Source organism: Typopeltis vanoorti, chromosome 19, assembly GCF_054136105.1.
Source record: "Typopeltis vanoorti isolate ZY-2024b chromosome 19, IOZ_Tvanoo_1.0, whole genome shotgun sequence".
NCBI classification, from domain to species: domain Eukaryota; kingdom Metazoa; phylum Arthropoda; class Arachnida; order Uropygi; family Thelyphonidae; genus Typopeltis; species Typopeltis vanoorti.
In genome coordinates, this window is record NC_143567.1 from 83,319,354 (window position 1) to 83,344,869 (window position 25,516).

The 25,516-nt window shown below is 37.5% G+C and overlaps 1 protein-coding gene across 1 annotated transcript in view; it reads left to right on the forward strand.

Moving 5' to 3' along the window:
- LOC150096303 (calcium/calmodulin-dependent protein kinase type II alpha chain-like) overlaps window positions 1-25,516 on the forward strand; it is a 736,535-nt gene that overhangs the window by 594,807 nt on the left and 116,212 nt on the right. The window contains exons 15-16 of the mRNA XM_090409027.1: window positions 985-1,065; window positions 18,149-18,181. Coding sequence (XP_090265153.1) covers window positions 985-1,065; window positions 18,149-18,181 — 114 coding nt within the window. The remainder of the gene's footprint in view (window positions 1-984; window positions 1,066-18,148; window positions 18,182-25,516) is intronic.

Consider the following 25,516-nt stretch of genomic DNA (forward strand, 5'->3'; position numbering starts at 1 on the left):
TAATTTCTCATTAAGATTTTTCATATGACTAATGAGAAATGTCAGGTTATTTTTGCACGTCAAAATGCTATTTAGTATTATTATTATTAGTAGTAGTAGTATTTCCTGACCTCCATGGAGTCACAGGACTCATCATGGGTGGTCAGCACAAAGTCTATCATACCACTCCTTAAACTCATCCACTATCTGCACATAGAAACTGCTCTGATTCCCTCTCAGGCAATGCATTTCATGCTCCTACCACTCTCCATGCAAAAATCCTACTTCTCACCCCAAACAGGTTTATTCACATTTTTAAAGAAATCTCTGTAATAACATGAAATCTGACACAGTATAATAAAAATTGAAGTCTATTCTTAGCCCACCTGTAGTAGGCTAGTATAAAAGACCTAAGAGACTTAGAACCTTTTTTGATAGAGACATTATATAGATCAGTGATAAATCACATGTATGACATTTGGACATGGTATGTGCTATCTGTTTCATCAACATACGTTTATCTGTTATAAATCATTCTGTTGCTATTTGTTGTCATATTAAAAATATCTTTATTCCTGATGAAGTACACCATACAAGTGTAAGAAACCAGATAAACGATTTTTACATCTCTTTTAATTATGGTTAATACCAGACATAATGCTATGAACATTAAGATTTTATTGTTCTCTTTTAATGTTTTTGTAATCAGAGACCGCCTTAAATATTTCTGTTATCAATATTTATTATTACTTGTTAAGTTCAGTGTATTAAGTTGCACCTTTAAGATTAAACATTTTATTTAATAAATTTAATTTAAATCTGAGATGTTTAATTTTGCTTTAAGTAACTGTTGCTTTTTTAATTAATATTTTTTTAAGTAATTGTATATTTTTAATTAACATGGGTGTTTATTTTGACTGTTTGCTGTGTTTTATGTTATGTAATTTCATAATAATTTTATTTTCTATATTATTTTACTTGCATTTTTTTCTTCTTACTTTAAAGTCAAGTCTCCTACTTCACCAAACCCTGACATCAAACTCACCCAAAAAAGGCCATCAGAACCAAGTACACGTATTATAACAGGTGAGGGACATGGTAAATTGACTTCTGAACTAAATTAACTGATAATTTTGAAATAAAAGGCAACATTACTTCATTGATGAAGGTACAGAATTAGTTCAGTTTCTGAATTGCATCTTTCAGGATGCCTGGTTTTATGATGTTTAAAATATTTAAAATTATGCATTACTTTAGAAAAAATGAACATATTCTGTTCAGTATTTAATTAAATGTCTGTTTATATATCATTTTAAGATATATTTTATATGATTAAATATGCTATTTGAAATATATTTTTTGTAACTCATGTGCCTAATAATAAAAACTCATTTCTGTTAGATCAAAATATAATTAATTATTGAATATTAAAATAACAGTCAGCACTTTTTGATTTTGCATATTAAGAACACTATTCATTAGAGAATAGTGTTCTTAATATGCATTGCAAAGTCAGTTTTTTATATGTTATACGAGGGTTGTTTGAAAAGTTTGGTAAATTTCCAGTAGACAGTGACACAATTCATTCATACCAGTGTCAGCACTCACATCTTTTTCATGACCCCTGGCAAAATTTTAGCCACTTGCGATGCATAGTTCTCGTTTGGCAAACATTTAAAATGACTGTGTTCACATTTTTCATAAAAATGGAGAATAACAGGTTTCATGCAGTGAACCTTTTTTTTATTAAATTATCCAGAGTAATTTAATAAAAAAAAGGTGGCAAACCTTTTGGCAACTCCTATAGGTAAAGATGACCTTGCTACTGCTTCTGCCTAGTATCTCCAACTCTGGGCCTGGCTCCCACTGAAGAGACCTCAATAAAGGTTGAAACTAGTCTGGGTAGTGGCCAATTCCTTAATGCATAACATTATACATATCCACAAGGAGATGTGTTTTGCATTATGGGAGATACTGGGATAGGAGTGTTGGTGGCTTGCTCCACCTTTGCTACGAGTTGCCTGTGTTGTACTACTTACCAAGGTAAGATAGTAAAACACTATATTCAGTCCTGAAGATATTTTCAGGTGCAAACTTTGTTTGCTCTCACTGGGATAAAGGATTAAACTAAATTTATTATATTGCATTCTACGGGATACTACATAGAATCGGAGTGGGGATGAAGCTGGTGAGATGGACCAAGAGTAGCTACTGAGAAGGGAGTAATATACTGGGAGAAATTGAATACAGGAGAATACAGTATTTGACTAGTGGTGTACCACAGGACTCCATATTTGGGTTGTTGCTATTTAATTTGTATATCAGTGATATAGAAAATGGTTTAAAGAGAAATCAGTTGTTCACTGATGATGCAAAACTAAATACAGCAATAGTTTCTGAAGATAATATTATTATTATTATTATTATGGGCCTCCATGAAATCCTTAGAGACTCATCGAGGGAGGCCCCAAACATCATGCCAAGCACTGTCCAACATTCATATTTGGGAATATGGATCTGAAAGGTTCTGTGCAGTTTGCTTTTGACCATATCAGTCCCACTTCCCACATGTTCCTTATGTGTTTGGGATCAGGTTTCCATGCTGGTTATTTATAGAGTTTGATTTTCTCACTAGTAGTCTTTCTTTATAATTGATTGTGCATGTTTTGTCTCCACTTTGACGTTTTTCTTCTGGTTCTTTTCGTAATTGCTGCTTTTTTTTGTGCTGTGCATATGTCAGATCCTGCATGTCAAATATTTCAGATTATCTGGCATAAGTCAGATATTTGCAGGGATATCCCAGGATTTTTGTAATATCCTATATCTCAAACAGTACAATCTAGATGAAGAAGGCATTATGGAGGCAGCATAAGATGTGTAGTAATCAATTTCATGAGAAGTAAAAAGAACAGACAAGAAATGTGACTCAGTTGGAATGGGTAGAAAAAAGTGCAGTATGAGCAGCAGAAGGCATTATGGAGGCAGCATAAGATGTGTAGTAGTAGTAATCAATTTCATGAGAAGTAAAAAGAACAGACAAGAAATGTGACTCAGTTGGAAAGGATAGAAAAAGTGCAATATGAGCAGCAGTTAGCTGGTGAAGTCAAGGGAAAGAAAAAAAAAACCTAGAGAGTTATTTTTGATATGTAGACATCAAAACAAAGAATGATTATGGAAGGATGATACTAGTTCATGAAAATGGTTAAAGGATAACCAGTGTAGTCAGTATAGTTCAGATATTAAATGAGCAGCTCATAAAGGAAAATCATTCTTGTGAATTGACATCATGCACAGTTTGAGCATAGTGAGAATTGTGTGAGAATTTGAGAATTTGAGTGAGAATTGTGCCGAATTGCATATATGAGAGGGGCAAAGACAAAGAGGAAGGTCACTAGGTCAATCTCTGTGTCAGGTGTTCTGGTTAAAGTGTTAGAGCAGTGAGTGAGGACTAAGATTCAGAATTGGATTGACAGCATAGATTCTTTTTGATGTTCAGTGTGGATGATTGAGACATTCAAATTGCTAAAAGGATTCTATAGGATTAATTCAGATGATATTTTTGAGATCAGGACTGGTGGTGGGAGAACTAGGGGACACCCATGGAAGCTGGGCAAGAGCGTGGTTAGCAGGGGTGTTAGAGCTGGGTTCTTTACTTTTAGAGTGGTAAATGAGTGGAATAAGCTGCCAGAGTCTGTTGTGGGTGCTATGACAGTGAGCGAGTTCAAGGCAAGGTATGATAGATACTGTGAGAATGTTGAACAGCTGTGTGAACATGATGTTTAGGGCCTCCCTCGATGAGTCTAAGGACTCCTGGAGTAGCCCGTGGTAATAATAATAATAATAATAATAATAATAATAATAATAATAGTGGAAAGGGAAGTAAAGAGACTGACTGTGAGTGAGTAGGATATGATGGGTTGAGTAAACTTGATGTTAATAAGGCTGTGGTACTTAATGATATATAACCTTATGTTTTGCCAGAGAGGCAACATCTGCCTTAACATACTTGTTTAATATAAATCTTACATTGGGCCAAGTTCCAAAGGAGTGGAAGGAAAGCAAGATTCTACTACTTCATAAAGGATGTGCTAAGAATTGTGCCGAATTGCATATATGGGAGGGGCAAAGACAAAGAGGAAGGTCACTAGGCCAATCTCTGTGTCAGGTGTTCTGGTTAAAGTGTTAGAGCAGTGAGTGAGGACTAAGATTCAGAATTGGATTGACAGCATAGATTCTTTTTGATGTTCAGTGTGGATTTGTTAAAAGAAGATCATGTTTAAGTAATCTCCTTACTTATTACAATAAGGTGCATTAGATAAAGGAGGTGCATACACAGTGATATCCTTAGATTTTGCAAAGGCTTTTGACAGAGTGACATATGAGAAGTTGATAGTTAAATTGGAATAGATTAGTGCATTGGATTGGAAATTGGCTGTCTGATAAGAATCAGCAAATTGTGTATGGGAGGAAACAATATCTTCAAAGAGGAAAATCACTAGGGGTGCCTCAGGGATCTATTTTAGGGCCATTCCCCCAATGATATTCAGGAATGTTTGACTGAGGATGTTCTGCTGTTTGCTGATGATTCAAAGTTGGGAAGAACTATGGGGGTAAAAAAAGGTGTGACTTTACAAGAGGACATGAACAGACATCAATTTTTCCATGAAAAATTGGAAAACAAAGATGGAATGTTAAAGGATAACCTTATTCAATATATTCCCCACACTTGATGGGAATATATTGAATAAGGAGGTAGAGGAAATAAGAGATCTTGGGAGTGAGTGTGGATAGTAACCTAAAATTTAGAGGACACATTGCTAAAATCTTGAGGAGAGTGTGATTTCTGGTAGCAATTCAGAGGATACTGATGTGAAGAAGTAAGATCAGCTTCCTAGAATGGCATCTTGTCACCTCAGGAAGCTGTATAAGAAGGGTGGGAGCAAAGGAATTAGAAGCAGGTTTTTTTACAGAGAGAGAGAGAGAGAGAGAGAGAGTGGTGAATAGTGAATAATTGGAATGCATTGCCTGAGAATGTGGTAACTGCAGAGTATGTGAGTATATTTAAGGCATGATATAATGAGCTGTGTGCATTACATAGGGACCTTCCATGATGATGCTTTGACTCCATAAGGTCTGACGATAATAATAATAAGACAGATCTCATATATATAGATGCAATTGTTTTTCTGTATTCATAAATGATTATCATGCTATGATCTTCTTCTTCTTGACTTTGCTTATTAGGCAATTGTTTGCCTGTAATGTTTTCAAGGATTTAAAAAGTCTTCTGCCCATCTCCTCTGGGTGTCCCTCTTGATCGGTGTCCCTTTGGTTTATACTCCCAGACAATATTGGGCCATCTGTCCTCATTGATTCTTTCTATGTGGTTTTTCCAGTTATTTCTATAGTTTGTGATGGCTTCTTTTATGTTAATTATGAAAAATTGTTTTCTTATTTCTTCATTACTTATCTTGTGTATTCTTTTATAACCTGCGAGTGGTCATAGGAACTTCATTTCTGCATCTTTCACTTGTCTTTTATCTCGTTCTCCCCAAGTCCATGTTTCACTGCCATATTTCAGAATTGGTTTGACTATTATTTTGTATAGTTTTATTTCGGTTGTTCTAGACATCTGTTTATTGAAGTGTCTGTTCAAAGTTCCAATGACTGCTAGGAATTTTTACTTTTTATATGCAATGTCGATTTCTCCATTGGGGCTTATGTAATTTCCTAGATATTTAAATTTGTTCACTTGTTCTATTACTTTGTTGTGAATGACTAGTTTACATCTTTTAATTTCTTTACCTTGAAATGCTATTCATTTCGTTTTATTTATTAAGATTTTCATGTCATACTGTTCTATTGTTTTGTTCAATACGTGTAGATTTTTCTGTAATTGGTCTTCATTTTCAGCAAAAATAACTTGATCGTCAGCATACAAAAGGCTGGTTAATTCTTTATTTCCTATTTTAATTCCTATGATTTTGTTTTTCCTCCACTCACTTGAAATTTTTTCCATATATATATATATATATATATATATATACTCTTCAATGTATATATATACTCTTCAGAGTATATATATACTCTTCAATGTGTATATATATATATATATATATACATTGAAGAGTATTGGTGATAATCCACTTCCTTGAAAGAGAACTCTGTTGGTTTTAATTTTTTCAGTTGTTTCATTATTAATCTTAATTTTAATATAGCTTTCTTCCATTATATTTGCTATTGCTTTGCTTTTTTGGTTTTAGGTGGAGCTTTCAGTTCATACAGTATATTGATTAATTTTGTTCTGTTGATTTGATCATATGCTTTCTTATAATCCAGGAAGACCACATATGTTGGCAGGTTAAATTCTATTCTTTTATAATCCTATTCTTCTATAATTTGTTTGAGTGTAAATGTGGAAACTGTGCAGGATCTTCCTTTCCTAAAGCCTTACTGTTCTTCTCCAATAATTTCCTCGGCCCCATGGTGCTAATTTACTTTTAATTATATCTAGATATATTTTATAGCATGTATTTAATAAGGATATTCCTCTGTAGTTTCTGCAGTTCTTTGTTTCCTTTTTTGAATATTATTATTATTATGTGACACCTCCAGGGAGTCTAAAGACTCATCAAGGGAGAGTGTTCCAACAGCATCAAACAATTGAACCACTTCCAATTACTAACCACACTCAAACTTGCTTAACGTTTTGCATGAGCCATTAGTAGCAGACACTCGACAAACCTTTGCTGGCAGTTTATGACTATTGCTGTCTTCCATTCATGTGGGATGGAATGAAATGGTTTAGAGCTGTATTTGTATAGTTCTGAATTTATTCCATCTTCTCCTGTAGCTTTTCTATTTTTTAGTTTTTCCAATATTTTCTTTAGATCATTTAACTGTATTGGTTCTTCATTTGTTTCCTGACTTATTACTTGTTTTATTTCAATTTGATTATTATTGTTTAGAAGCTGGGTGTAGTGATTGGTCCATTCTTTTGTGGAGGGCCTTCTAATTGTAGGTTATCCTTTGTTTCTTGAGTCATTTTTTTTTTAATGATTAATTAGCTCTTTAGTTGAGGTCCATTTATGGCATGCTCTAATCTTGATACAAATTTTTCTCGGTCTTGTCTTCTGATTTTCCTGGTTTCTCTTCTTGTTATTGCTCTGATTCTTTTATATTCTATTTCATTTCCTATTGTTCTGTTGTTTAACCATTTAAGATACATTTCCTTTTTCTTTCTTATCAAAGATTCTATTTCTGGGTTCCAGGTTCTGAGTCCTTTCCTTTTTCTTTACAGTTTTGTTCCTTTGGCTTCATATGCTGCTTGTTTTACTATTTGTTTAATGTTTTGCCATTCATTCATTTTCTATATCTGTATCTTCATTTATTTTCTTTGTATGATTTGTAAGTCTTTTTTGTTATAGTTCTCTGATACTGTCTTTCAATTTGTAACAGTTCTATGATATAATCAAATTTTGCCCTATTATTTCACTGTGTATAATTTTATGGAAATAACAGTTTATACCTTTAGCTGGCTGTTATGCTAGCTAGGACATTGCTAGTTAAACACTGTCCCTGCTGTTTGCATCAGGGAAAGCAGTGAGAAGTAAGTTGTTAGAACAAACTCAAACACACATTAGGAGAAATGATGTTAGACACCATCAATGTAATCAGTATCACATGGGAAAGAAGTTGAACTGGCAGAAGAATTAGAAAAGTATCAAGTTGAAATAATTGGTGTTACCCAAAAAGAAGACAAAAACAGGTGAGATTCTTCTAAGGAAAGAAGGAATAGCTATAATACTCAACACTAAGCACAAGGATAAACTTCTTGAATAGAAGGGGCATTATCAAATAGTGATGTGGCAAACATTAAAATAAATAGACAATTAGATAAGGTTTAATTTCTGCCTATGACTTCACAAAAAGCTCTACTAAAGAAGAAGTAGGAGGTTTTTTTTTTTTTTTTTTTTCATTTATCAGAAAAGGCATCTAATGTATGGAAAAAATAATGGGTGGTCCTTGTTGGAAATCTAAATAGCAGAATAAGAAATTAATACCAGACTTATAGAAATGTGTCAGGAAATTTTGGAGAAAAGACAAAGCTAATAATATTGGTATCCGCTGGATATCTGTTGAACACATGAAATAGTCATCACTAAAACTATGCTCCAACATAAGAAGTGCAACAAGAAATTCACATGGAGAGAAGATGCAAGAAATAAAAATATTAATGATTATATTATTCTTGATAATGACATTTTCATGCTGGATCAGGACACAAGAGAAAATACAGGAGAAAATAGGAAATAATCACCATTCAATTTGGAGAAGGATAAAAATAAACTTCATATTGAAAAGAAAAGTATATAAGAAAGTTTTATTATTATTATACCAAGATCTCATTGCATCACAGACTCATCTATGAGGTCCCTTTTGTCATACACACAGCTCATCATACCACACCTTAAACACATTCAAATTCTCTGCAGACACCACGTTCTCAAGAAATGCATTCCAGTCATTCACAATCTCCATGCTAAAAAAACCTGATTCTCATTCCCCTGCTCACACCCTCCTTATATAGCATCCAGGGATGACCTCTTGTTCTCCCACAATTTCCCATCATTTTATGAAAAACTACTTCAATATTAATCCTATAACAATCCCTTATTAACTTGTATGTCTCTATCATATCACTCTTCTTACTCCTATCCACTAGACTCTGCAAACAACATCGTCTCAACCTTTCTTCATATTCAACATTCCAGAAATCAGAAACTATTTTGGTCAATCGCCTCTGGACCCTCTCCAACATTTTCATTCTTTTGAAAGCCAGGTGACCAAATCTGTGCACAGTAGTCTTAATCAGAGCCTTATACAATGGAACCAGAAACTTCTTACTTTTAGTAGTCACTGTCTCCACAACATTCTCAGAATTTGGTGTGTTATCTTTACAATTTTGTCAATATATCTTCTAAATTTCAGATCCTTATCCAGCATCACCCCACAATCTCTTATTTCCTCCACCTCCAACAATATATCCCCACTAAGAGTTAATTCTACATCCCATCATTGTTTTCCAAATTCTAAAACCTTACATTTTGCAACATTGAACTGGCATCCCCACTCTCATTCCCATTCACTCAATCTATTCAAGTCTTCTTGTAAGGCCACAACATCTACTCTATTCCTCATAATTAGTCCCAACTTTGCATCATCTGCCCATTCAGATCTTCCCCAACATCATTAATAATGCAGGATGAACAGCAATGGCCTTAAAAAAAAAATAGACCCCTGAGGCACATCACTAGTGGCTTTCCTTTTCAGGAATATTGTCCCCCATACACAACTTGTTGATGCCTATCAAACAGCCAATCTCCAGTGCAATGCACTGGTCTGATATCCAACCTCATTCACTCTAGTTTGACTATCAACCTGTCATGTGGTAATCTATCAAAAGCCTTTGCAAAGTCTAAGTATACTACTGTGTATCCATCTACCTCATCCAATGCTGCTGTCACCTTATTGTAATAAGTAAGTAGATTACTAAAACATGAACTCCCTTTAGCAAATCTGTGCTGTCCATCAAATATAATATTATTGTTGCCAACCAAATTCTGGATCCTGATTCTCATCAGCCTTTCCCACACTTTAACCACAGTTATTGGCCTAAAATTTGACGCTTGACTTCTGTCACCTCCTTTATGAAGTGGTACAGTACAATCTTGCCTTTCTTCCACTCCTTTGGAACTTACCCAATCTAAGACTAATATTAAACAAATATTTCAAGGAAGATGTCAACTCCCTGGCACATTCCTTCAAAATATGCAGTGATATATCATCAAATCCCACAGCCTTATTAATATCAAGTTTGCTTAATTCTCCATATACTTCTTCCTCACTCAGCCAGTCTCTTCTCCTCATCATTCACTGCTCTCAAACTCTACGTGATATCACATTCACAAGATGAACGATCTTTATGAACTGCTCATTTAATATCTCAACTATAACTTCCACAGCAGTTGTCCTTATACCAATTTCTCCAGTCAGTGCCATCCTACCATAATCATTCTTATCTTTTGCTGTTTACATTCCAAAAGAACTTCCTGGGATTTTTTTTTTTTTTTTGCTTCATTAGCTAACTGCTTCTTTCTCATTATTTAAATTAAGGGGATATTAAATCCCACATTGTTTTAAAACCGAATAAGAAACCTTAATTTAAATAATGTTTTTGTTGCCGAAATGAAGCTTATTAGCTCTTTATATTTAAGTAACTTAATCGTTGCACCTGTTTGGAAACTCGTATAGCAGAGTATAAGTTCTTTTCGCTATACACTTTGGTATTAACTTGGTCTAGCTACTCACTGATGAAGCCTCAAAAAAGGCTGAAACTGGTCTGGGTAGTGACCTCCCATAATGTAAGAACAGCATACATTTCCTGGGAAATGTGTTTTTACATTATGGAAAATACCTAAGAATAGCGATCAGAACTTTACTGACTTTGCTGCGAGATTTCCGGTATTGCACTACGTGCTAGGGTCACTTGCATTTAGCAAATGCTAGTGGTCGCCGATACTTTATAGTTCACTATATTCGGCAAGAAACTCTCTGATTCCAATCTTTGAGTTTCTTATTCGGTTTTAAAACAATGTGGGATTTAATATCCCCTTAATTTAAATAATGTTTTTGTTGCCGAAATGAAGCTTATTAGCTCTTTATATTTAAGTAAAATGCTTCTTTCTCATACTGAACTTTTGCTATCCTTACCAACCAAATCATCCGCCTTGCCTGTTCTTTGTATTTTTCATGGAATTGAATATTACCACTCCTCTTATGTTGCCTCCATAAAGCTTTTTTTTTCTTTTTTTTTTCCATATTCCATGCTTAATCTCTTCATTCATCCATTTCACACCTACCTTATTTAACCTTCTGACCCTTGGAATACATTTAGACATTGCTTCTACTAGATAGTTCTTGAATATTCCCCAAGCTGCATTGATCTCTTTTCCAACTAACTCCTCATTTCATGCTACACCTGTAAGTTGTCTCCTGAGCTCTTCACAATCACCAGCCTTGTTGTTCCACACATACCCTTTCCTCACATGGCTGGCAACCACTCAGGTAATCACTTCGTGGTCACTATCACGAACTACAGAAAGATTTGACACCTCATTTATAGTGGGCATGAATGTTTGTGATTGTCTGTGAAAATACTAGTGGTGGTGGTGGGCAGTAGATGCCGTAGATGATTGTTATAGTGGGTAGATTGAGTGGTGGAAATAGAGAATTGTATAAGTGGACTCCCTAGAGGCATCACATAATAATAATATCCTCTGATGAGATGATCAAGTCCAACAACCCCTAATTCTTGTGTGCCTTCTGTTACATACTGCCTAAGGTAGTTATCCCTTAAAAACTCAAGAAACTTGTTTTGTTTAATTGCAGTTGCTATCTCGTCATCCCAGTCTATATTGGCTATATTGATGTCATTTCTGATGAGCATTTTCCATGAAAATATTTGTAGAATATACATATTGCTGAAACCAGACATCTGGCCGAACGTGCGGGGGGAATGAGTTGGGAAGAGATGGGCCATTAATAGGTCTAATTGCTCTCCTCTATATTGAGTCAAGCATTTAGAGGGAGCTTTTAGGGACTCTACCCCATATGTGGGAGCAGTATTCGATAGCTGGGGAGATTTGTGATTTGTATAATGTTAACAGTTGTTCAGGGGTGAATTAATGTCTTGAGCAAAAGAGAAATCCTAGTGTTTTGAAGCTGAGGATGCAATGGTTGTAATGTGTTTATGCCAGGAGAGGTTTGATGTTAAGGTAATTCCAAAAAGAGAAATCTCAAACTGTCTGGAAATTTGGATATCATCAAAAAGAATACTGGGAAAAAATTGTTATTTTTTATAGGAAATAAGACAGAACTGGGTTTTATTAGCATTGAAATTCATGAGGTTATCCGAACCCCATTGGAGGATGGCTTGGAGATCGGAATTGAGAGCGGTGGTGGTTGATTTTCTGTAGGTTGATGTGAGTTGTGTAGGGCAAGGTTTGTCAAATGAAAAGGAGGAGTGTAATGTGCTGTCATCTGCAAAACTGTGTGTATTGAGTTAGAGGTCAACTGAAGTAGGTCATTGATATATAGCAGGAAGAGGGTTGGTGAGAGGACAGAACCTTTGGAACCCCAGCATTAGTTGAATGGTGAGAGGATAATGAACCATCTACCATCACACACAGGGCGCATCCAGACAGAAAGCTGGCAATCCAACTACAGAAGTCCTGGGACAGACCAAATGATGGCAGTTTGCTTAGTAAGCCTCTGTGCCAGACCCAGTCAAAAGCTTTGGAGATATCAAGTGCAACCACTTGAGATTTGCCAAACTTCTCCATTGGATTTGGTCCAGAGATGGGTGACATATGTGAGCAGATCTCCTGTTGATTGGCAGGGACAGAATCCATATCCATACTGGCGGGCCTTCAAGATAGTGTAGGAGTTGGGAATTTATGACTTTTTCCATTACTTTTGACAGGACTGAGGTAAGCGAGATAGGGTGGTAGTTGGACAGCATTGCCCTTCTTGGGAATGGGTTGAATATAGGCCAATTTCCAGGTTGTGGGATAGATTCCAGTGGAGTAAGAGAGTGGGCTACTCCAGGAGGCCTTAGACTCATCGAGGGAGGCCCTAAACATCATGTTCACACAGCTGTTCAACATTCTCACAGTATCTATCATACCTTGCCTTGAACTCGCTCACTGTCATAGCACCCACAACAGACTCTGGCAGCTTATTCCACTCATTTACCACTCTAAAAGTAAAGAACCCAGCTCTAACACCCCTGCTAACCATGCTCTTGCCCAGCTTCCATGGGTGTCCCCTAGTTCTCCCACCACCAGTCCTGATCTCAAAAATATCATCTGAATTAATCCTATAGAATCCTTTTAGCAATTTGAATGTCTCAATCATATCTCCCCTTTTTCGCCTATCAACTAGTTTCTGCAACCCACAAATCTTCAACCTGTTCTCATATGGTTCATTCCATAGACCTGCTATCATCTTAGTCACTCGCCTCTGGATCCTCTCAACCTCCTCCCCATCAAGAAGAAACCGAGGTGACCAAATCTGGGCACAGTAGTCGAGATGAGGTCTTATCAGGGCTCGGTACAGAGGTATAATAACTTGTTTTTCTCTGCTCGTCAAGGTATTTTTCAACAACCAAGTGAGTTGATGAGCTGATTTAGCTACTTTCGCAATGTGCCCCCTAAACTTCATCTCCCTATCCACCAACACTCCCAAGTCCCTGGCCTCATCAATCTCTTGGAGTACAGTTCCACCAATGTGGTATACTGCTGCGAATCTTTTCACTCCGAAATGCATAACCTTACATTTTGTCACATTAAATTGACATCCATTCTCCTTAGTCCAGAACTCCAATCTATCTAAGTCATCTTGCAAGACTTTGACATCTTCTGCATTCACTATCGCCCTACCCAACTTTGCATCATCAGCGAACAAATGAACTGTCCCACTTAGACCATTCCCTATATCGTTAATGAACAGATTAAACAGCAGTGGTCCAAGAACAGAACCCTGTGGCACACCACTAGTCACAGGCCGTTTTTTGGACTCTACTCCTGAATAAACTACTCTTTGATATCTCTCCATCAACCACCCAGCTATCCATCTCACCAACCCTATATCCATTCCCATATGTTGTAGTTTACAGATTAGAATTCCATGTGGTATCCTGTCAAACGCCTTTGCCAGGTCCAGCAGTATCACTGTAAACCCATTTCCCTTATCCAGTTCAGCCGTCACCCTGTTATAAAACTTGAGCAAGTTACTGAGGCATGATCTACCCTTCACAAAGCCATGCTGTCCTCTGTACAGTATCTCATTTTCATCAATCCATTCCTGTATTTTTCCCTTGACTACTTTCTCCAAGACCTTGACAACGACTCCTGATATGCTGATCGGTCGGTAATTTGCAACCATAGTCTTGGATCCTCCTTTATGCAGTGGAACTATTTTCCCCTCTTTCCACGCCTTCGGGACTAAGCCAGACCTGAGACTCAGATTAAACAACATGGTCAAGGGCACTGATAATTCATTAGTCGCTTCATGCAAGACCCGTGCCGGTATACCATCCAATCCCACAGATGTATTCACATTAAGGTTCTGTAATAGACTATTCACCTCCACTTCATTCATCACAATTCCCATATAAACTAATAGTTCCTTCATTTTTTCAATATCACCACCTGGATGATATACTTTTGCAAAGTGCGCGCTCAGTAACTCCACTATATCGACTGGTTCAGTGAACTCTTTACCATCGTCATTCCTTAAAATCATTTTGCCATGTACAGTTTTTTTCTTGCTTGCAGCATATTGAAAGAACTGTTTGGGATTCTCTTTTGCTTGCATAGCTAGTTTCCTTTCATAATCGGCTTTTGCTGTTTTTACCACATTCGTTACCCTTCTAGCCTGTACTTTATACCGTTCGTGTGCCTGCAGGTCACCCCTTTCTTTAAATTCCCTCCATAGTTGTTTCTTTTTTTGCAGCTCAAGCTTAATGGTGTTATTCATCCATTTAACCCCTCCTTGTTTCACTATTCGGACCTTAGGTATACAATCAGCCATAACCTCTTGTAAATGCTCTTTGATCACTTCCCATGCTCTATCGACGTCCAGCCCTTGCAGTTGTACATGCCATGGCACTGATCCAAGCAATCTCCTAAGCTTGTCATACTTGCCAGCACGGTAATTCCACATATACCCTGTCTTAATCACAAATTTCACACCTTTAGCCATCTCCCAGGTCAAGACCTTATGATCACTCTCACCAATAGGTGGCAACATGGTCATATTCATTACAGTCAAATTCTCAGATACTATTACCAGGTCAAGCACTCTCACACCCCTAGTATTTTCAATTACATGCTGTTTCAGATAGTTATCCCTTAATAATTGAATAAAATCCATTTCCTTCCTCACATGTGTCCTCTCCTCCTTCCAATCAATGTTACCATAGTTGAAATCCCCCATAATAATTACCCTCCTTCCACTCATTTCATCAATTTGTTTATGCATACCATCTCCACCATCTATTCCATCACCTGGTCTATAGCAGCACCCAACTGTATATTTTATTCTGCTAGTATCAATCTCACACCAAATAGCCTCAAATGAGCTCCTTTCACTATCCTGCAATACTTCAATTCTCCTTGGCTGCAGTTCATCAGCTATCATCAATAACACCCCTCCCCCAATTTTATTCTCTCTGTCCCTCCTAAACATACTATAACCTACACATTCTATCCCACTAACTATATCATCTTCCGTCAGCCATGTTTCACTAATGCCAATAACCTGTGGCCAGGAAGAGCCAATCAAGGCCAAAAATTCTTCCTTCTTGTTCCTAATACTCCTGGCATTAGTATACATGAATTGCAGTGTTCCCTTTGTCCCACCCCTATCTTGATGCGTTATTCTAAATATCCCATTTCCATTTTTTGTCCTTATTGCTGGCTCAGGTACATTATATACATTTTTACACTCAACTGTCTCACTGATGTCTGGATATCCACTTCCCCCCCTCCTTGGTAGTTCTAGTTTCCCTGGTTCTGCACATCCATTTTCACTTCATTCAGCAACACTTTTTCCAGTCTCCGTACACCAAGTCCATTCAAATGCAGTCCATCCATCTTGTATAAGTCCTTTCGCCCATCAAACTCATTCCACACGTCCACAAATTCCACACCACACCGTCCGCATAACCTGCGCATAATATCATTTGCGATTATGGCCCTCCTTCTAAACTCCTCTCTGTTTTGGAAGCATTGATTGTTTTTTTGCATCTGTTTCGGGCTTCGGTATAAGATCTAAAGAAAGATGGGGGTTCTTGATTTCGGCCACTTACAGTATGTCTGGTTTTTCATCTGTACAGCCTTGGCACATCTTTTGGGGAACCAGGGTTTAGGTGACATAGGATAAGAGTCAGTTCTGGTGCACAGACTTTCAGGACAATTGGAGGAATGCTATTCAGGGCCAGGAGACTTTTTTGTGTCTAATTTGGACAGTATTTTTCTGATCTCATCCTGGCAAAAGGATATAGGGGACATTGTATGTTGGGTGTCTGGAATGGTTGGAGGACATTTACCATTGTCAGTTATGCTTACATTGGAAGCAAAGTGTGAAGCCAGAAGATTGGCTTTTTCTGTGGGTGATGATGCAGTAGAGCCATTTGGGTATGATAAGGGTGGGAATAGTGTGGGCAGAAGTTACAGCTAATTGCTTTGGCAAGAGACCAAAAGGCTCGGCTGCCATTTGGACAGGCTGCTAGTTTTCTTCTTTTTGCTCTTTTGAACTCTGTTTTGGAAGCATAGATTGTTTTTTTGCATCTGTTTCGGGCTTCGGTATAAGATCTAAAGAAAGATGGGGGTTCTTGATTTCGGCCACTTATAGTATGTCTGGTTTTTCATCTGTACAGCCTTGGCACATCTTTTGGGGAACCAGGGTTTAGTTAGGGAATGGCAGTTCAGAGTAGTGTGTGGAATGTATGTTTCCATGCCAGTAAGGAATACTTTTGTGATAAGTTCAGTGCATATGTTTGGGTTGGGTTTCTACTTCACCAGTTGTACAAATTGCCACGAACTGATTTGTCTTGAATTTGCGGTTGTAATCTTCAGAAATAGTGTTCATAATTGGATTTGGCCATTCTTACCAAGTCACCCTTCTTGCTTGCACTTTATATTGCCTCATGAGTAGTATGCTGATCACCTTTTGCTTTATATTTCCTCCACAGTGCTTTCTTTCTTTCTTTTTTTTTCTTTTTCTTTTTTTTTTTATGCAGCTCTTTGCTTTATATCTCTACTCATCCACTTAATTCCTGCTTGGTTTATCCTCCTGACCTTGTGTATGCAGTCTGATACTGCTTCTCTCAAACAATCTCTGACACTTCTCAAGCCATGGTACTTCTCCAAGATAACTGCTAAGTCTGTCATAATTACCAGCTTTATATGAGTAGTTCACCATAAATCCTTTCTTGACAGAGAATTCTACATTTGGCATCTTCCCAGAACAATACTGCATGGTCACTCTCCCCAGTCGGAAGTAGAGTATTTACCTTGATTATGGATATATCATCTGATGCTATTACCAGATCCAGCACTCTCAACCCCCTGGTCTCCTCTGTAACATTATGTTTCAGATAATTATGCCTTAACAAAACTGTATACATTCTACTTCCATCTTGCCATGTCCCCTTTCTTTCCAATAATCCATGTCCCCAAAGTTAAAGTCCCCCATAATAATTGTTCGGCCTACACTCATTGTGCTAATCTGCTGATACATAGCATGCACATCTTCCTGTGAACCCCCCATGGTTTATAGCAGCATCCAACAATGTATTTTGTTCTATTTGCCTCTATCTCACACCAGACAGCCTCAAATGATCTATCCCCCTCAGACCTAAAATCATCTTTAACTTCTAATTTTTTTGGTTGTAATTCTTCAGGTTTCATCAGCAATACCATACCTCCTGTCCTATTCCCTCTATCCTTCTTTAAAATACAATACCTTTTATGTTCTATCCCTGTAACTATATCATTTTTTGTCAACCAGGTCTCACTGACACATATAATTTTTGGCCAAGTTGAGCTGACCAATGCCAAAACTCCTCTCCCTTATTCCATGCATTCATGTACATGCATTTCAACATCCCCTTTTATCCCAAATTACCCTTGTATAATGTCATTACCAACCCATTTGAATCAGAAACCTGTAAAATTGCATCCACTCATTTATCACAGGGGTTGCCAGAATATACACACACACACAAAAGATTATTAGAACTTTGCTATAATATTCATACGAATCATAATATTTGCATTGTTGATTCTGTGGTACTTGTCTATTGTATAATATTTGAATTTTACACTGAAGTCATCCTTGATACTTATGCAAAAAATTTAATTGTACTAAGTTTGTCTCTACCATACCATGTTATTGGATTTTTTGGACTAGAAGATTTCAAACACTTGGACATTTTGCAGTACTGTATAGTATTTATGTTGGTATTGGTATTAGTTTTGATTTTTTATATTGATTAGTTGCAAAATTGTTCACTGCTTTATTCCATTTTTCTTCTGTACAGCTTTGAAAAGCAGCAATGGGAGCATATTGGATCGTAAGTAATGCTAGTCTGTTTTCAGTTTAGATGTTATTTATCCTTTTCTTAAAAGCAAATTAATTTAAATGAAAGTTATTCCAGATTTTGCTTCTGCTATGTTGCTTAATTGTATTATTTTAAAAAATAGTCACTCCTCAACTTATGACATGTGTGTGACTTATGAACCACTTGTACTTACAACAACTACCCACTAACTTGTTTACCAAATACCATCTTACTTCTGAAACCCATGGAACAGAGTGTTATTGCTGCCTTCAAGACATCAATTAAGAGATACTTTTAATATATATACATATACAGGGTGTTCGGGATAAATTTGACAGTTTCGTAAGGAAAAAGAAAATCTTCTTTGTATCTATTAAATTTAATGAATTGACAAAAAAACATTACAGGCAGAGTTAATTACAATACTATCAACAAGATTTACTCAAAATAACCACCATTAGCATCGATCACAGCTTCAATTCTGCTTCGGAACCTCGAACAAGCTGATGCTACAGTCTCCCTGGGAAGGGCCGCAAAAACTGTTTTAATTTTATCCATTAACTGGGCTTTTGTATTACTGGAAGTGCGATTGGTGTCTTTTTCAACTGCGCCCCATACAAAATAATCCATGGGGTTAAGGTCTGGGGAGTTTGGAGGCCAAACATTTGGACTGGTGAAGTCGTAGAAATTTTCAGACAACCATTTTTGACTTTTCCCAGAGGTGTGGCAAGGGGCCGAATCCTGCTGCCATACATACGGCCTACCATTGGCTACCCTTGTTATCCAGGGCTTGACTACAGTTAGCAACTCCACGAACAAAGCCCGAATTCCAATGCCAGGGTTCTTCAACACCTGTTCCTGCAGATTTGCGAGGAATTCTGCTGTACGAACGCAATCAGATCGTCTGCTAGGGATCTTTCTTCTTGCTACATCCTCGTAGTCACCATTGCAAGTCTCTAGTTCATGCCTGATTGTTTTTACTGTATTCATGGAGCATTGGGCAGCAGTCGTAATATCCTTATTTTGGTGGCGGGCACGAATCATCATGATACAAGTTATTCTCTTCCATGATTCAGGTGGGTTCCAGCTATCCATCCTTTCTGACATCTTGTATATGAATGAAGAAGGGTCCAAACTTTTAAATGAAGAGAAGTGTGTGTTAATACATGTAACTTACGGAAAAATATAATTAATTATAAATATGTCAAATTTATCCCGAACACCCTGTATATATATATATATATATATGAAAAGTTCTCGGCCTCAACCATAGATGGCAACACTATCGGAAAGATTTTTTTTTCTAAGTTGTACATCTGTCATAAGCATCAATGTGAAATTGCAAGTCATTCTATCGAGTAGTTTGTTTTATACAGCTGTCTGAAGCAAAAGTGTTGTCTGTATCCCTTGAAATGGATAAAATTGAGTATCATTCAGTTATAAAATTCTTTGCAAAAGAAGGTTTAATGCCAAAGGAAATTCATTCGAAGTTCATAAACGTTTATGGGCTCTCTTCTCCTTCGTTTTCAACAATTAAAAAATGGGCTGTCGAGTTTAAAGGATTTAAACTCGGCAGCCCATTTTTTAGCCTTGAAGATGATACACGTGACGGATGTCCAAAAAGTGTAACAACACTAGAAATTATTGATCAAGTGTACGATATGGTATTGGATGACCGGTGAGTCAAAGTGCATGAAATTACTGACACTATAGGCATTTCAAACGTGTAGGATAAATTTTACATGAAGAATTGCATATGAGAAAGCTTTTTGGAAGATGGGTGACATGCCTACTCACAGCAGATCAAAAATGCACTTGCATGAGGAGAGTTTTAACAAGAATAAAACTGATTTTGTGCATCAATTTATTACTATGGAAGAGACTTGGATTCGCCGTTCCACACCAGAATCCAAACAGCAGTCAAAACAGTAGACAGAAGTCGGTTATTCAGTGCCAAAGAAGACAAAGCCGGTTCCATCATCATGGCATTGGTGTGTTGGGATGCTAAAGGCAAATTAATTTGTTTATTAATTATCTTGAAAAGGGTAAAACAATAACCTGGGAATATTATTCTGCTGTTTTAACCAGACTAGATGAAAAAATTCGTGAGAAAAAGACCCGGTTTGCATAAGAAAAAATTATCTTTCATCAGGACAATGCACCTGCCCACATAGGTGTTTTGGCAATGGGAAAATTAAGGGATCTGCACTATGAATTGTTGGAACATCCATCCTATTCCCCAGATTTGGTTCCCTCAGACTTCTGTCTCTTCTCAAAACTAAAACGTTTCCTTGCTGGTCACCATTTTTCTTCGAATCAAGAGGTGATTGCTGGTGTAGAGGGGTATTTTGCAGATCTTACTGAGAACTACTACAGGGATGGAATAATGGTGCTGGAGCATAGATGAAATAAATGTATTAGTCTTAAGGGAGATTATGTTGAAAAATAAAAATAATTTTAAATTATAAATTCATTTTTTCATTGTTAGGCTGAGAACTTTTCAGACTATCTTCATATAATGAAAAAACAAGGATATCCATTACATTTGGTACAAGGTATACAAAGTTTATATAAAGATACAAAAATACAGTTACAGTTAGGCAATAAATTATATAAATATTATCTATAATAAATTATATACAGGTTGGTTCAAGGATACATTGTGGTTGGTTGGTGAATTTAGCACCGTTGTAAAATTTGTGATTTTTGTCTGTTTTATTGCATCTGTTTTATCCTTAGAAAATTCCTATTTTATAGTTTATTAGCATAGATTTTAGTGTATTTAGCATTTTTATAACATATTTTTTATTAAGATATTTCAATAATAATTATAAGTTTAAAATGCACAAGAAAAGTAATGCTAAAAAGAGCACTGCAGGCAAGTAGAAGAAGGCTAGCCTCGCTAACAAGGTTATTGGAGTTGTGGAGGAGGTTAATGAAAATGAATTAATCTCCAAAATAGCAAAATTAAAGCAGATTGTCAAAGAAACAATGCAGAAATTACAAAAAGTAATGAGGCATGTAAATGAGCATAGGGAGAAAATGAAAATTAAGCAGCAAAATAAGAAACAACAACAAAGCATAGAAACAGGTTATTCAGGAAGTAACGAAAATCAGATAAGTGACGTTGTTTGTAAAAAGGATGTTATTTTGTATGGTGACTCTATAATAAAACGTACTATTGATGAGTGAGTTATAACTTCGAGTTTTCCTGGAACGAAAATTAAGAATATAAAGGAAATAATTGAAAAATAGAAAAGTAAAGTAAACAAAATCGTAATTGTAGTAGGTTCTAACAACTTAACTAGCAATAAGTTCAGTATGAGAGAGGACATAAAAGGATTGTTGGAAGAGATGAGAGTGAAGAGTAAGAAAGTGAAAATCATCAGCATTTTGACTTGATATGATAAAAATGAATTAAGAAGAAGGGTTATGATTATGCGTAAGCTGTGTGTAGAAGGAATGGATGAGAGTTTTTGGAAGTGTGGAGTGAGTTTGAGGGAAGATTGAATTTGTATAAGAGTGACGGCCCACACCTGAATATGTTTAATATCAGGTGTCTAGAAAAACTAATAACTGGTATGAGATCTCTAACAGAGAATCAAGAAAACTAAATTATAAAGGGAGGAATTGTGAGAATGTGAGTGTTGGAGCAACAATGTTATCTAACTGTGTCAATGATGGGAATGGGCTTTATCATGGAAATGTTGACAAGGAGAGAACGATTTCAACTTTGTGTTCGTTCGGTTCAGACACATCAAACATGTGCAAAGATGTCTACATGTATAAGACACTAGAGAAGAATAGAGATCGGTATGTTGTCCAACTGTGTCATGCAGACAAGAGTATACAGAAGAACATGCACATAGATTATTATGTTTGTACACGAATGCTAGGAGTATCAGAAAGAAAGGGGTAGAGTTTGTTGCCTTAGTCAATATGTTGGGACCTAAGATTGTAGGCATTAGTGAGATCTGGCTATCAGAATCAGACATACTAACTGATATCGAGTATAAAAGATACACTATTTTTAGGAAGGATAGGAGAGGAGGGGGCATGCTGCTAATGATATTGGATGACTTGAATCCAGTTAGACTTGAGACCTATGATTGTAATACTACTAATAACATTATTTCATGTGGCAGTGAGTTTGAAGCCATCTGGTGTGAGCTGGAATCTAACAAGATCAATTACATAGTAGGGTGTTGTTACAGACCTGGTGGATCAGTTGCTAGTGATGAAGAAATTCATCACCAAATAGACAAGATGAGCATGAAAAGAGTAATGGGAGACTTTAATTACCGAAGTATTGATTGGGCAGCAGTAGAATCTCATGAGAAGAATGAAATGCATTTATTGAGCTGTTGCACGACAACTTCCTCGAGCAGTATGTGACATAAGGAACTCGAGGTCGAAGAGTGTTAGATTTGATTATAGGGTCAGAGGGTGTTTCAGGTTAGGGCTCACATTCAGAAACGGGTTGACAGTGAATCTGTACTTTGCAATGAACTACATGGGTTTACTAAGGGAAGGTCACATTTTAGCAACTTACTCACATTCTTTAACAATGTTACCTTTGAACTAAACAAGGGGAGTGGATACACCATGATACTTTTGGATTTTGACAGAATACAGCATGGTAAACTGTTGCATAAATTGGAGAATATGGGTTTCGATTATAGAATATTAGCATGGATAAGAGGATGGCTGACTGACAGATATCAGAAAGTGATATATGGGGGATGTGAATCTGCAAGGTTTAATATTTCTTTCCGTCTATGCCATCAAGTGTCATAGATGGAAAACCAGTTACAAAGCCTTACTTCAAGAATTGGCAGCCCATCCGCCACAGGTAGGGACAGGTAATATCTCTGTATCTCCTGTACCTGCCTCTCCATCTTCCAGCCACCATCCTGCTGTTGAAGAAGAGGCTTTGATTCTCAGACTGACATCATCATCTCTAGATGATCCTCATCTTCCAGAATATAACCATCAAATTCTTAAATATCTCATCCAGACTCACCTTCTGGGAATGGATATCACAGATCAGTTGAATGACTACCTCCACGCTGAATTCTCTGAACACTTCATGCCTCGTCAACATCAGCCTACTTCTCATTCTACAATGACTTTGTCAAATAGGAAGCAGAGGAAGAAAGCCTATGCAGCTATGCATGCCCTCTATAAAAAGAATAGAGGGCAATGTGCCAAAACCATCCTTGACGGTGCTTCCCCTCCACCTCTAGTAGACTTACATGATGATTTTGTTAAATTCTGGAGTATAGTCTTTTCTGCTCCACCTCCACACTTTCCTGATTATGATGACCAACCTATGATATTGAAGTCCATTCCTGCCCTTCAAATATACCAGCCTGTCTCCATCCAGAAGATTAAAGCAGCTCTTCCATCCAATTTCTCTGCCTCCAGACCTGATGGCTCTCCTTTGTCTAGGCTTCGGAAGGTGCCGTTGAAGATTCCCCAAGACTTAGTGGACATTCTCTTTTCCAGTAAAGTAATACCACCATACCTACGTGCTTCAAGAACTATCTTCATTCCGAAGAAAGAAACTTCAAGCTGTGCATCAGACTTTAGACTTATTACCATCTCCCCTGTGTTACTTAGACTCTGTCATAAAATATTAGTTAAACGACTTCAGCAACATATACAGCATGATAATAGACAGAGAGCTTTTGTCCCTATGGATGGCTGTGCCGAGAATATATATCTTCTTTCTTCTCTTCTCTCTGATTCCCAATGCCACCTTAAGCCTCTATATATGGCATCGCTAGACCTCCAAAAGGCCTTTGATAGCATCTCCCTTCCTGCTCTCCTTAGAGTACTGTCTATTGCTAGATGTCCAGAACTGTTTCTTTCCTATGTTATGGAGCTATACTTGGGTAGCTCCATCACTATCACTACAGGGTCCCATGCAACTTCTATTCCCGCAGTGCGGGGTGTTTGCCAGGGTGATCCTCTATCTCCCCTTTTCTTTAACTGTGTCATAGATGAGTTTCTTCATTCTCTTCCTAGCCATATAGGCTACTCTCTAAGTGCTTCTTCCTTTAATGCTATGGCCTTTGCAGACGATCTTATTCTTGTAGCCTCTACTAAGATAGGCTTGCAGGAACTCCTTGACCAGGCAGTTGACTTCTCTATTCGAGGCCTTTCTATTAATGTAGAGAAGTCCTACTCTTTAGCTGTTGTCTCCTCTGGTCGTGACAAGAAGCTTAAGGTCGAGACTATAGAGTTTTCGCTGCATGGGAGGCCATTGCATGCTTTGACCATCCTGGAAGAGTGGAGATACCTCAGTATCATGTTCACCCCAAAGGGAAGGTCTTCTGTCTCTTCTATCCTAGAAGCTGGGATTGCTTCTTTGAGGAAAGCTCCTCTCAAGCGCCAGCAAAGACTGTTTCTCCTTTCCTACTATCTCCTACCTCGCTTTTACCACAAGTTGGTGCTTGGTAGGACATATATCTCGGTACTGTCCCGAATGGACAGGGCTATCCATTCAGCCATGAGATCATGGCTCCGACTGCCACCTGACACTCCTACTGCATATTTCCATGCGAGGGTGAAGGATGGTGGGCTTGGGGTTCCATCACTTAGATGGCTGATCCCACGCCTTCAGCTGTCAAGAATCGCACAGTTAGAACTATCTTCTTCTGTGGAGAGGCTTTCTATAGCCCATTAATACAAGAAGACTTTAGGCAGGCTAAAGGCTGGTCCCATTACCAAGGTACTTTAATCGAGTCAGCACCCACAGAACACAAGAGATGGGCATCTCTGTTGCACTGTTCTGTAGATGGTGCTCCTCTGAAAGAGTCATATCTGGTGCCTCCCCAGCATGATTGGGTAAGGGATGGCACCAGACTCCTCCCTGGGTTCGAGTATATTGACCTCATCAGGACAAGGATCAATGCCCTGCCTACTCGAGCCCGCACTGCTCGATGGGGCTCCAACTGTGGGGCTGGCTGCCACCTACAGTGAGACATTGTCTCATATAGCCCAGTGTTGCTTCCACCCCCCATGGGGGTCCACGTGAGGAGGCATGATGATGTGGTCTCCATTCTGAACAACCGCTTTAAGAACAAAGGTTGGGAGACTGCAGTGGTACCACATTATAGGACCTCCACGGTTTGCATAAGCCAGACTTAGTGATTAAAAGAGATGGTTACGTTTGGGTAGTTGATGACTAGGTGTGGGAACAGGGTGCCCACTAGCCTATAGCCATAATAATAAAGTAAATTATTATATAAATAACCAAGATCTAGTTAGTAAGATATGGGAGGAGCATGGGGCAACTCCGAGGTTTACCAGCACCACCATCTCTTTACATGGTGTATGGAG